Raw genomic sequence first — 14180 nt, 5'->3', positions numbered from 1 at the left:
TTGCCCAATATAAAATTGGCAGTAGTGTTTAAACCAGCAAAAATCTACTTTGTACGTGGCTCCATCATGACTAGCCTTTAGCTTATCTGTCTGGTCACAATCAATCTCTATTTCTCCTAATTGAGGTTGTTCAAAAAGCTGACTTCAACAGGTAAATGTCAATTGTTCAAAGTATTTTCCACAGAATCCTGACCTTAAAAGATTTGACATATACTTTCAAGGAAGCAGAATGTACGTGGAATCAATGGAGAACTTTCTGGGATTGAATAGAGAAAAATCTTTAACTCGATGAAACTTTGTTGAGAGTAAAGTTTACAAATACCAGTTGATTCATATGTGTACAACCCTGTAGTGACACATCTCAGATGATCTTTTTTTCAGATTTTATATGCTTATTTTTGTTCTTTGGGTGAGTTCATTATATTTCTTAACACAAGACACCAAAAAGATTGCGGACAGGATGATTTGAGCCACTAGAATGGACATCCCATCAAATTAATCTTATATGCCATGATTAACAACAATAAAAGTATTAATAATAAACAATTAAGTTAAATAAAAGAGTTTTGAACCATTAGTTATTCCTATTTGTATAAATAATTCCAGATAAAGCCATGTGTCTCCACCATAAATATGTCAATAATAAGGACAACAGGTGACAAGTGAGCCGCTAGACAAGCCAACTTTAAAGATTCAGCTTCTTTTACTTACTGTTCACTGAGCTTTGCTGGTGACTCGAAGCTTTAGGTGGGCTGATCCGGCTCTTGGGAACGACCGGCTCCATATTTTGATCCTTCTCTCCTAAACTCTGGCCAGGGGCCGGGGTCTCGTTCTGCGTCTCAGTTTGAGTCTTTTCTTGAGCGGCACCCGTTAAAATCTTCTGTCTGTTGAGGACATTGTCGTTACCTGCCCTCATCAGTTTCTCCCCCACACTCAGAACTCGGGTACGTCCAGCTGTGCCAGCTGTGCCGGGGCATTCCTTCCTCGGAGAGGGCAGCTTGGATCCGGCTCCTGCCGAAGAAGGCCGTGCAAGCCTGGAGACTTTAGACATCCTGTAGATCGGCTAAAGTGCATCCGTCTTCCTCAGCCAGGGTGACGGCACCTGTCTCCCAAGGACATTCTAACACTGGAGCTGCAGCATGTTGTGACTCGTGTGGGTAAGTTCAGGGGGCCAAAAAGAAGGAGGAAGGGAATGAAGGAGGGCACTTGTGGGAAGAAATCTGGGAGGCAAGGATTAACTCCTTGGAAGGTGTTCCGCTCTCCTGGCTAGGCCTCCTGGGATCATCCTCCAAAGCAAACAGTGAGTGTGTACATAAATGTGTGTGCAGGTAAATAGTTATATGTGTGGACAGACCTGTAGAGTGACAGGATGAGCTCTGCCAAATGCAAACAGAAAGTCAGGTCTCCAGTGTCAGCGCATTCCGGCTCCAGAATCCCCTCCTCCATCCCTCTCTTTTTCCCTAAATCTCTCCTGCTCCCACTCTTCCTCACCTAGACTCATAATATGAACTTCTTTCCTACCTCTTGCCTAATAATTCCTCCTGGTGTTGATGTCTTTTCTTCCCTTCTTCTCTTTCGCTTTGGTTTGAGCACTCTCCTCTTCTGTTGCACAGCAGGAAACCATCCCAGCGCCCTGGCAGTCAGTAACCAGAGAGAGAAAGATTTACAGACCACCAGAGAAAACAAGGCAAAGAAAAAAGGAGGCAAAAGGAATGAGAAAGTGCCGGCAGAGGCTTTGCAGTGAAGCCCTCCTCTTCAGGTGCAGCTGCACAAGCTGTTCCAGATGTGCGCGCGGCTCTTCACGTCATCAGCCGACTGCTCAGAGCCACACTCTGCTACAGTCTCTACTTCGCCCCGTCCTATTTTTGCTCGTTCTTCTTCCTTCGCATTTTTCTCTGTTGGTTTCTCCACATCCAGTCAGCCTGCTTTCCTCACATGTGAAGAGATGTCCGGGCTACCAGAGGCTGGAACATGGACGTAATTTTCACTTTAGAAGTGGGGGGGACACGTGGGTGGGTGGGTGGGGGGGGGGGATCTTTACAGTATGCTCTAATGGGAAACAGGCTTCAACACAAACGGTTGTTTTCTGCTTGGTCCTAGAGCTCAACTAGTGTCAATTTAATATAGCGTAATATTGTTTTTGGATGGTAAAAAGTGCAGGGGTCAAAACTTGACTTTGGAAAAAGTGGGGGGGACATGTCCCCCCTGTCCCCCCCCAAAATTACGTCCATGGGCTGGAATGCACACACACACACACACACGGGTGCGCACATACACATATGCACTACACACTCATTGGTGGAATTTACAGGGAATTACATAGCCCAAAGGAGGGAACACTCCCAGCAAGTGTGTATGGGTCTGCAAAAGGAAGTTGATTTAATCTGCTATTCTGGCAGTGACTAAAAATAAAAAAGAATTATTTTGCATGGACTCCCCAATTTTTACGTTTCAAAAACACATTTTCCAGATGCAAGATTAAGCCTAAAAGTCAATTGCAATCTCCAAAAACCTCGCAGAGAGGTTGCGTAACGAGTTGCAGCACCCGAATGGATGTGCAGTACAAATGCACGGGTATGCTCACCAGAAAATGAATTACAGCAAACAAAAAGAAGCTGCCGTGTTCATGCAACATGTTATAAAAGTGCAGCAGTCCACATGGACATTGGGTTTGGCTTTAGACATTTTTCCCCTCTGATTGGGTCTCTGTTGCTTAGATTTTAAATAAAACAAGCATATAGAAAAGTCAGCAGTCTTTAAAAAGGCGTGCAATAAAAAAACTGAAGTTTACACAGAGATTTACTGCAGCGGTGTCCCTACAGATTTAATACATTCCTACATCCCTCCCCCCATGCACGGGGTGCCGTTCGCACTTTAATGCCTTTTGAACATGACAACAGCCATCACTGATCACATAGACATTAAATATTAATCACATTGCCACTTATCTCTGTGGCTCCAGATAAAAACCAAAGCAGATTGACCTACATACTTTCCCAGCAAATAGTTTGCTGACAAAATCTGCAGGATAAGAACCTCGTGAGAACCGCTGCTGGGTTTTACAGAGAGAGTGAAAGCGAATAGGATGGAGACGTTGCAAATACGCTGAAATATTCAAATTGTGTCAGATTATTTTTGCGCGTCACGCATGTCGCTGACTGTGTTTACAAAATTACAGCCCTAAGGATTACATCAAACCACGGCACAACACAGAGCCCAACTCTCTCATACTCTGATTGTGGCTATGAGCGCGCCAATGGTTGGAGTAAATGAAAGCCCTCAATAAGGCCTGGATGCCTCCGACACTTCAAATCATTTCTAACTACCAAAGACAAACAGCAGGAACTCGAATCAAAGGTTTTCAACCGTTGCATTTAGCATTTCCTAATTAAGTCTGTAATTTTGTGCAGTTTAACAGATTATAAAGCATGCCGATCTCGGCAGGAAGTTGTTGAGCATTTCAAAGAAGAGGTGGCTCACCATCGACCACAAGTGCTTCAACTTGTAGAGCAAAGCTCTTGATGAAAAGCAGTAAGAGATCCACTGTTTTCCTCAGCCTGTGAATTTACCACGACCTAAATGAACAGCAACAACAGATTCTTCCCAATTCATAATTTCGTGTGAGCTGTATTAATAGCTGTTTTCGCATTATAGGAATTCTGGGAAATTTGTGGGAGGGGGCTTGGTCGGCTCAGCCATTTCACACAAAATTAGTTCTTTCAGGACTTTGCCAAGACGTTATCATAGCATTGCTGCTTTGGCAGTGATTGATGTCACTGCTTAGCACCAAAATGTGTTCACGGACAATAATATTAAAGGTTGAATATGGAACACGAACACCATAGCGACATCTAGTGCGTGGAGGTTGTAGTTGAAAACAATAGAACAAGGTTTCCGGTCTTTGGGAGGCCTGGTTCGCTGCCGACACATGAAGTGACCAGCCAGCTCCATGTCTAGTGACAAATCATACATGATAAGGGCTCATTTCTACAAGTACGTTTATTTTACATTTACTGTTTGAACATCTTCTAGACTCAGAAGCAGCTGCTTGACTTGTTGAGTCCGCCATTTTCATCAGTGCCAGCCTCGCTGTGCTGAGCTGTTTGGCAACCTGCAATGGTGTTTTATCAAGGGCAGGGTCAATGCAGCTAGCTATGAAGAGATTTTGGAGCACTTCATGCTTCCATCTGCTGAAAAGCTTTATGGAGATGAAGATTTCATTTTTCAGCACAACCTGGCACCTGCTCACAGTGTCAAAACCACTGGTAAATGGTTTACGGCCTGCCAACTCTCCTGACCTGAACCCCAGAGAGAATCTGTGGGATATTGTGAAGAGAAAGTTGAGAGAAGCAAGACCCAACACTCTGGATGAGCTTAAGGCCGCTACCGAAGCATCCTGGGCCTCCTTAACACCTCAGCAGTGCCACAGGCTGATTGCCTCCATGCCACGCCGCATTGAAGCAGTCATTACTGCAAAAGGATTCCCAATCAAGTATTGAGTGCATAACTGAACATAATTATTTGAAGGTTGACTTTTTTGTTTTAAAAACGCTTTTATTGGTCGGATGAACTATGCTAATTTTTTGAGATAGGAATTTTGGGTTTTCATGAGCTGTATGCCAAAATCATCAGTATTAGAAACAGTAAAAGGCTTGAACTACTTCAGTTGTGTGTAATCAATCTAATATATATGAAAGTCTAATGTTTATCAGTACATTACAGACAATAATGAACTTTATCAAAATATGCTAATTTTTTTAGAAGGACCTGTATTTGATTACTTTTTTAAATTAAAATATAGCTTTTAAAGAAAATACTATACATTCATTCTGAACACGTCTAAATGCCCCATGGAGGTATTATTATTTTTAATAAAGTAGCTTTGTATTACATTGTTCCATTTTCAACTTTTAAACATTCCATTCTGTCCAAGTATGCCGTAATTTTATCCATTCAGGGAAGGGGAGAACAGTTGTATGGCGTACCAAGCAACACTTAAAGCCATACTTTGCAACCTTTTCATATTTTTAAATCATTTTCTTGGGCCAGTATGTGCTGACTTGACCTTTTACAGGGTTACTCAGACCCCCACTGTCATTCAACTTACAACTTCAGAGTGGCAGCCCGCTCTGTTGGGACTTAGAAAACAATTGAGCGGACATACCTGGCGCTAGACATTAAGAAGGGCTGTAGAGACATCTCAGCTGTTAGACTGAGGTGTTACATAGACGAGCGCACAGCGAGGAGATAGATTTTGCTTTTGGTTCTGCAAACGGACACTAGGGAGTGCTAAAAGCAAGCCAAGACTGCCTAGTTCCCCTTTAACGAGAGAATAAACATTCTGTAGGAGAACACAAAGCGCCATATGTTTCAGAGTTGTGGATGGGTTTCCAGTGAATCTTTTTGGTGTTTAGAAATGATGACTTTAAAGCAGCATCATGCAGCTTATTTTATTTTCCTTCCATTCTGCTTTACCAATTTTACAAATATTGTTTTTCCCCCCCACCAATAAAATTTCTTACTGAGTTACAACCAATCAGCAGGAGTTTACCATAAGTCCCACCCAGCAACTCTACTGGGCCATTTCCGAGTATGTATGGCCCAGTAAAATGCAAACGTCTGTGCTGCAAAGGTCTGGTAAATTTACTCAGAAGTTCAGATAGTAGAAACGGGTTCATCTTTGTTCTTTTAGATAAATCAGAGTTGGAAGCTGTAATCAGAAATCTACATCAGTGCTAACGTAAACGTGACTGAGTATAGATCATTGGCTTAATTTGTTTTCTTTACCATCTGTGCAAATGTAAACAGCATAGTTTCAATTCTGAATATTGCATACTGCAATAATATTGCTATTGCACGTTGTTCTAATCATGTGCCACCCCTGGTAGAGAGCCTGAGATTGAAGGGAATGTGTAGATTAGTACTTTGTCTGTTTGAGTCTATTTTCCAAAGGAAGCTTTTTCTACTTAATTTGTTATTTTTTCCTTCTTTAATGCAGCTTAATCAAAACTGAGTGATTTTGAATCTTATGTTTGCAAACACAATTGTTCATCAGCATTATCTGTGATCACGGTTTTTATTGTAAATAAAAATTGCGGATTACAAGTAATTTGCTGAACACAAAAGCCGAGTAGGTTTGAAGCGGACATCAGGTTTAGGGATTTGGGATGTCGTCGAGGGGTTGGGGGGTTGTTGTGCTTTGTACTTCTCTGGAAAGGATTAAGGTTGAGTGAGCTCTCCGAGCCTTCGGCGTTGGTTGTTTCTTTTGCTACATTCTATCTCAGAGCTTCCTCTCGACCATATCATGAGTCATTGTCGACTGTTACATTCACTCAATATCAGTACTGAACGCAGTGAAAAAGCTCAACACAGACAGCCAAACTTTCAGCATTTATCCACTGCTGCTACAAACAACTGGTGCATTGTTTTGAGTAGATTTTGTTCATTTAAATGCTCATTAGCAGGCAGCATACGTTCTGATTAATAATTGATTTCTTTAGTAAATCATCAATAATTTTTCAGATGTTTTTGCAACATTAAGTCTTAAATCTCCCTGGAAAACACAGCATCTCCTACTAGCATAAGCAACAACAAAGTGTGCTTTTGATTTCCAGTAACAACTCCTTTACTTTGGTGCTGATCACTGCCAAATCCCTTCAGAAGAAAAGTGACTCAAAGGCAGAAAAGAGACGATGAATCTCGTTGCGACGGTTGCAACCAATTAGGTACAGTTTTTCCCTGGGGGGAAACCACCAAGCATGTCTCCGGTTATTTGCTGCATCACATCCGTAAATGCTGCACTGATCACGGGAGAAGAAAGCGTCACTCATTAAACAGGAGATGATTGCTCAGTCAGAAGTGATGTGGAACATCATCATCATGCTTAAACAAACAGGACCTCTTATGGGTGAGGTTATACTCCTATTTAAGCCCCTTCTGCCTGATTAAATGGAAATGTTTATTTGGATTATTTAAAGAGATACTCTGCTCATTTTAAAATGTCACTAGAGTTTAATTCGGACAAAAGGCAGACAAAAAAATAGACCAAGCATTTCTGCCTTCTTTCCATGTTGAAAAGTGATGTCAGAATATGTTGTTTACATGTGCTGCAATGTTGTTTTTGGTTGCTTTAATCAGAATCAGAATGGTTTTATTACCATATGTGTGAGAATCACAACATTAGGAAATGTCTGTGGAAAGTCCCACCGCCACACAATAATAGTGTTTATTAAGCATGAAATAACTAATTACAGAAAACCAGAAAGCCTATAACCATATGAATCAACAAAAGAAGCCAATGGCTTTCATCCTCATAAGATATAAGTAATATAAAGTAAATAAATAAATAAACACCTGTAACCAACCATGCTTGAATTTGGATTTTTTATTAAGGAACATATCCAATTTTTACATGAAAGGGGCTGGGCATAAAACTTGCATTAAAGGTTTAATATGGTACACAGACACTATAGCGACATCTAATGTTTAGGGGTGGTAGTGCAACAATAAAACACATTTTCCAGTCGTTGGGATGTTGGTTCGCAGGAGTTTTTGACAATTAAAATTGCACCCACATTTTCAAAGTTTAACACATCTCTTTTAACAACGGTAGTTTCTGCATCATCTTGGTGCAGCAGTAGCTCAGGTGGTAGAGCGGGTTGACTCATGATCGGAGGGTCATGGGTTCGATTCCAGCTCCCGCCAGGGGTACCCTGCTGTTGTGTCCTTGGGCAAGACACTTCACCCAACTTGCCTGTGTTAGTGGTGGTCAGAGGGGCCGACGGCGCCAAATGGCAGCCACGCCTCTGTCAGACCTCCCCAGGGCGGCTGTGGCTACAAGTAGCTTACCATCACTAGCAGTGTGTGAATGTAAGAGTGTGTGAAAGCGTCTTTGGGTGTCTAAAAAAGCACTATATAAGTTCAATGCATTATTATTATTATTATTATTATCTATACTGCTCCGCTTCAGCCCTCTCCCCCCTCCCCCTGCGCAGTGGCCGCAAACTCACTGATGCGCCTGCAGCCTCTCGGAGTTCCTGCTGCTCTTCAATTGTGTCTGTTTGATGCAACTATCAGGTACAAAAACTAACTTGTTTTTCTTTGACTATTTTTCTGTTCTGCCTGTTTATTATCTTCCTGCATCTCCTCTCAATCCTAAAGAAAAACTGCTACCTGGGTTCATATATATTCACCTTATGAGTTACCTTTGAACTGCAGTTCTAAAAGATCTACCGACCGCTAAAACAGCGGAGTGTGCGCTGCTCGCCGGCCGCATCAGTGAGGTGCGTCACCAGAGGACAAAACAGGTGATGCGCCCCGCTCCACAGCAGCAAAAAGCACTAACTGTGCCTGATGCCGCACAAATAAAAGACAGAAGACATAAAAGGAAATGAGCCGACATGAACAATTGCGTGTTAAATTCGTTTTTGAGGTGGCGACACCTAATTTGATAATGTTACTGTGGCCGTGCTCAGGATGCAGATGTCTGGAGCACGTCAACGATCAGAGCTTTGCATGCGCAAGCTGGTAAGATTGGGATGGGGTGAGGGGAAGGTTAAATTGCAAGAGGGTAAAGGTCACAATTTGGTTAAATGTCCATTTTACCGCGGGTGTCAGTACAGATGCTCTGGCACAGCGCGTTGCCTCCCGACGCACAGGGGCTCATCAACTGCTGTCTTTTCCGAGGACTGCATCTTGCCGGTCATTATCACGTGACAGCGACTAGTCGATGACAGGCATAAAAAGTCACTACAGAGCAGTGAAGTCGACTAGTCGACTAGTTCATACAACCCCTAGTGAGCTCCACCTCACTCCTGCCACATGGACCTCAAGGGATAAACCATCAATCCTGTTCAATGGTCAACTTTCCTCGCGGGGTCACCCATAAAGACAGTGGGAGGGTTAAAACGTCCCATATTCCACCTTTAGGCTACTGAGAGGGTGTTTATTTTAGGCTTCAACTAACAAGTTCTGGTAAGGTATAAAGCAAATATATCTGACTGATGTTTCTGAAAAAATCAACATGCTAACAGCTAGTTTGATGAAGGCAAAGACAAAAGTCTATTGATGCACGGTTGGGTCATAAAAAATTTTTTTCACCCAATTTTGGTCAGTGAAACCAATCACTATGGCCTACTTATTCGAGCAGGTGACATTTGGGCTTTTTGTGGGCGTGACACACAGTGATCCACCAATAATTCCTACTTGTAGGAGCAGACCACCAGGGGTCTTTGTGTGAGAGATTGTTTCCAAATTTCATGGGGTATTTGATGCATCAATCAATGATATATTGCACAGCAACAAGTTCCAGCTAAACTGGTGAGAAGAGGCAGTGGTGCTTTTGACCAATAGTAGCTGAGTCATAACTAATGTCCCGCTGATTAATTACACTCTTTTGGTAGCATGACTTTGAGGATGTTGCTTTGGCCATGTACAGGATGCATGAACAAAACTGGATCTTTTTCCGGGCACACCCTGCGTGTGTCAGTTGATGGCTTTCAGGGGAGCCCGTCACTTTCGAGGGAGCCGTGTCGGTACCAGATCTGCTCGGGCTGCCAGATCGGGTCGGGGTCCTGCGCCTGCTGATGACGTCACATTCCGGCAAATTCACTCGGCTTTCACACTTAAAGAGCAAGTCATCCCCAAATAAACTTTTTTTTGCTGATAAACTAAATAAACGAGTGTCTAATCGTACTGCAGACACATGTAGTCAATAATTTGGTACTTCAGTGCATCTTAGTTAAAATTTAAATATTCTGCCTAAAACTGGCAGTGTTGTGCCGTTGTCAGGTAAAAACTCTGCACTGTATTTTAATTTAAATCTGCCACCGCTATTGGCTAAGAGGTTTGCTATGATGAAAACTGGTACATTATGTTGTCACAATGCTGTCGTGAGCCTGTGTGTGTGTGTATTTGTTAGCAGCTCCTCCTTCTCGGTCTACCAGGCAACAGCATTTGTTGCATTTTTCAAACATGAAGTGGGAGTGGAGTTAGACTCTGGTAGGGGTTGACTTGCTCTTTAAGTTTTGGAAAGACATCAGCAGTTTTGTTAACAAATTCCTGTTTGTTACCACCTAAATGTTTTCTTTATAATTGTAATTTGTTAATAAAACACCATATTATATTTGTTTTGTGAAGAATCTGAAACTAAATAAAACCAACATCAGACTGCCAAGAAGACAACAGTTCTTATATGTGAAGCCATATCTGTTTGTATGTGTAATTTGTCTGTATGTTTCCTTAGTTGATATGTAAAAACATTCATTCATTCATTCAAAATGTTGCTTGGTGTCTTTTCAATAAAGTTCTTATATTTTATTTTGCCCCATTTCATCAAAGTCGGAGCTTTTGAGGGTCACCGTTTATCAGTTGATATCTTTGCTTTTATTTTACATTTACCTTGGAAATTCATACAAATGTTCTCAGAAAAGTGTTGATTTTTGGACTACAGGACTACAACCACAAAGACTACAACCGTAAATTCGTTCTGACCAATCAAAATTGTCATTGTCATACATGCTAATGTAATTTTTACGAACGTGGTATCGTAACTTCCGTAAATCTCAAGTTCAGCCAATCCACTGTGATGTCATTTGCAGGCGCAGGACCCCGAGCCGATCTGGCTCCCCTTTAATTCAAATCCTGCTTTTTATGTTCCATCAAAAAAAAAAGCGTTCTAGAGTTGTTTTAAGCATATTCTATTTTTGTCATGGCCCTGCAAAGACTAACTGTTAGCTTATCAATATAATCACTCGATCATTCAAAAGGTTCAAAAATGGGTAATTTTTCTGAATTTTCATCAAACCTTAATTCATAATGGTTAAACTAACCATACAACTCACAAACTCTGGCATTTTCAAGCCTTCTGCATTACATGATGGATTTTTTCTGGTCATTCTAAAAATTACATGTCAGAATCAACACCATCCTCAAAACATGAAGCTTTTGGCATCTATCTTAAACACTGTAATCTTGGCAAAGTGGTGTTTCCCAGAACTAAGTATGATAAAGCCATAGGACAATAGCTGTCCCAGAAACAGAGATCTGGACATTTTTAGATCACTTGTCCCTGCGTGAATGAAGTGTTGAGATTCAATACTGCAGCAGTGTCATGATGCCCCCCCAATTTATGTCCTGTCTCTGGGGCCCCCCTGTGGCCTTATGAGTCACTCCTTCACAGACATGCAAACATGCTGCAAAACCCTGTATGCACTTTTGAAAACGTCTAAACTTATATCTTCTTCCCTTTCACCCCAAAGGCAACAGTTACGTCTCAACATTTTAGGAGAATTTAGCTTCTCATTTGGACAGCGTGTCAAGCAGGATATAGGAGGAAAACCAAGAGCACTCCTGCCTGAAGTGGACAAACGAAACACAAGAGGAGACAAACTACCTCTCCATTCAGACTGATGTAAATAAGAGGCTTCTTCATTCTCTTTATGGCTTATTGATTTTTTTGTTCAATGTCTGACTACAGACAGAGACGGAGGGTGGGAGAGATAAACAGAAGCGCAGAGAGGAGCACAGCATCGTCTTTCTGAGGACGGAGACTTTATGTTAAAAGCATTCCACATCACATCATTTACAGGAACAACTTACCGCTAACTGGGAATAAATGTGATCGTACAGTCTGAAGTAATCAAACTGGAGTTCTTATAAAAGATAAAGATAGGTAAGAAAATTACTGAGGGGCAGTTATGCTGTAAAGAGTTTTTATGGTAATTTATGCATTTTCTTTTTACACGACACCCTTCACTGTTTTGGCGGTAACCAAAACAAAGAAAGTATATATAAGAATGAAGCCTACTTGAGTTAAAGCAGGAACATTAAAAGGATAGTTTCTCTTAATTAAAGTCACTTCTGAAACAGGAATCATTTTTAACATTTATTTAAGGAGATACAACCCTTTCACCCAAACGAAGACGTGAGATGCTTTTAAAAACAGATGAACCCCTCCTTTTCTTAGTTCCGTAAAACTAAATGTGGATAAAAGAATGAAGCAGATACTCCCGTTCAAACTCAAATCACCTTTTAGATCTTGTTCTTGACATCACGTAAATAGCTCGAGGAGCGAATTTTTTCATTGAATTCATTTTTTAAAGACGGGGAACAATGAAGCTTTCTGTTCTGCAAGCGTCCACAGAAATGCTGTCTGCAAAAGAAACAGCTGCTTGGTGCTAATATTATTTAAACTGGAAAATACAGAAACCCCAACGTAACCAAAACTTTTAACTATGTCATTAATCGCAACATTTTTTAAGTATCGTATTTTCTGGACTATAAGCCGCTACTTTTTTCCCACGCTTTGAACCGTGCGGCTTGTAATGAGGTGCGGCTTTACTGAAGATTTTCCTTCACCTGCCAGGGCGCGCTTTAGTCAAAAGCGGAAATCGAAGAAAGTGCTCATTTTAATTTAGCACATGCAAGCAGCCGGCACGACCAAGAATTCTTTTCAAATCCATACCCCCTCATCATGGTAACTACACGTATGAGTTCATATGATGCCGCATTTAAATTAAAGGCCATCGATCTGGCAGTAAAGGAGGGAAACCGTGCTGCCGCACGTAAGCTTGGCATGAATGAATCCATGGTTCGGCGCTGGAGACGGCAGCAGGAAGAACTCATTCAAGCCAGCTTCACCCGGGGATGATGACAGCGACACGGAGAGCGACACTGACATCGCCACAGAAAAGGTATGTGGCGAAGCTCTTCTGAGGCCGTTCAACTCCGACACTGAAGAAGAGGACTTTAATGGCTTTAGTGTGCAAGAGGAAGATGAGAGCGAATGACTTCTTCTGGTAGGCGAGTGTGTTTTATTTACTAACCAGGCATGTTTTGTGTGCATTTTTTATTTTCTAATCATCCAGGGCTTATTAATGCTGTGTCAGCGCTGTTCTTTTCTTCTAAAGATGCATGCAAATTACCGGTAATAACGTGTCAGTTCTGTTTTTATTTTATAACCATCCAGAAATATGAATGCTCTCAGTGCTGTTTTCTTTTCTAAACTTGCAGGCACGTTCAACCGTGTTTAAAATTCGTTTTGTTGAATTAAAACAACAACGAAAAACCTCCGTGTAGCGTCTTTCTGTCAATTATCTTATGTTATGGCCATACATGCGCTGTGCGCCGGAGACCTGCATGTGGCTGCAGCACCGCGGCTTGTATTTGAGAGCGGCGTGTGTGTGTAGAAAACCTTTTTTTTTTTTGTTGGTGCGGCTTATATTGAGGTGTGCTCTACGCCGGGGACACACCGGCCGCTGCTCGCCGCTCCTCAGTTCAGATCAGACGCGCTCCAGTCGAGGCGCGCCTCGGCTCAGCTGTAGTTTTTCTTTTAACCACTTGGTGTCCTCCATTTCCTCTCTGCCTTTTCTCAGCTCTTTTCCTCTACGTTTGAGTGTTTGTACGTGTGTGTGTGTGTGTGTGTGTGTGTGTGTGTGTGTGTGTGTGTGTGTGTGTGTGTGTGTGTGTGTGTGTGTGTGTGTGTGTGTGTGTGTGTGTGTGTGTGTGTGTGTGAACCTATGGTATAAACCAGTTGTTTCTGCCAGTTGAATCTCTCGGAACCCGCTCCAATTCTCCAGCTGTATCCTAGCAGTTTCTTCTGAAAGGGGTACGTAAATAATCATGTTTTTCGGGGTCATACAGCTCCTTGTGTTTCTCAACTTCCATAATTAATTTAAAGTCATCCATCTTAACTGCTTGCCTCAGACTTTCTGCCTCTCTGTCCTGTTTGCTCCGGAAAAAAGACACCCAAAACCACACCCCCTTCACGTGGTCACACACGCACACATGTTCGATGTGTGTTTATGTGTGTGTGTGTTCGTGTGGTTTTTCTGCAGTGTCTGATTACGAACACATTTGACTATTGCGGAATTTTATTTTGAAATGCTTTATTTTGTTAAATTTACCGGCCTGCCTCTTATGTCTAGGTTTGACTTCCTGCCAGAATTGACGCGATTCACCTGCGGCTCGCGAAAAAGTAGAGCAGACGCCGAAATGATCGCTGCACGGCGCGGGCTGGAGCGCCGGCGCGAGGCGATTCGCGGCACTTCGGCGGCCCATGTGGTCTATAGAATAGCTTAACAAAGGCGCCGAATGAAGGCGGTCCCATTTTCGCGGCGCTTCCGCGGCCGGTGTGTCCCCGGCGCTATAATCCGGAAATTACGGTAAGTATATATGGATCT

At 42.2% G+C, this 14180-nt stretch overlaps 1 protein-coding gene across 11 annotated transcripts in view; it reads right to left on the bottom strand.

Annotated features, from left to right (window-relative positions):
• Window positions 1-2032, bottom strand: part of si:ch211-285f17.1 (sickle tail protein homolog) — a 129285-nt gene extending 127253 nt beyond the window's left edge. For 3 of the 11 annotated variants that reach the window (XM_070553139.1, XM_070553145.1, XM_070553140.1), the window contains exon 1: window positions 712-2028. In XM_070553139.1, coding sequence (XP_070409240.1) covers window positions 712-1051 — 340 coding nt within the window. In that variant the 5' untranslated portion in view covers window positions 1052-2028. Of the gene's footprint in view, window positions 1-711 lie in introns of all 11 variants that reach the window. The other 8 variants (XM_070553147.1, XM_070553149.1, XM_070553150.1 and 5 more) reach the window with 6 other exon arrangements.
• Window positions 2033-14180: the final 12148 nt, after the last annotated feature.

Source organism: Nothobranchius furzeri, chromosome 7, assembly GCF_043380555.1.
Source record: "Nothobranchius furzeri strain GRZ-AD chromosome 7, NfurGRZ-RIMD1, whole genome shotgun sequence".
Classification (NCBI taxonomy): Eukaryota; Metazoa; Chordata; class Actinopteri; order Cyprinodontiformes; family Nothobranchiidae; genus Nothobranchius; species Nothobranchius furzeri.
This window is presented reverse-complemented; position numbering and strand designations above follow the sequence as displayed.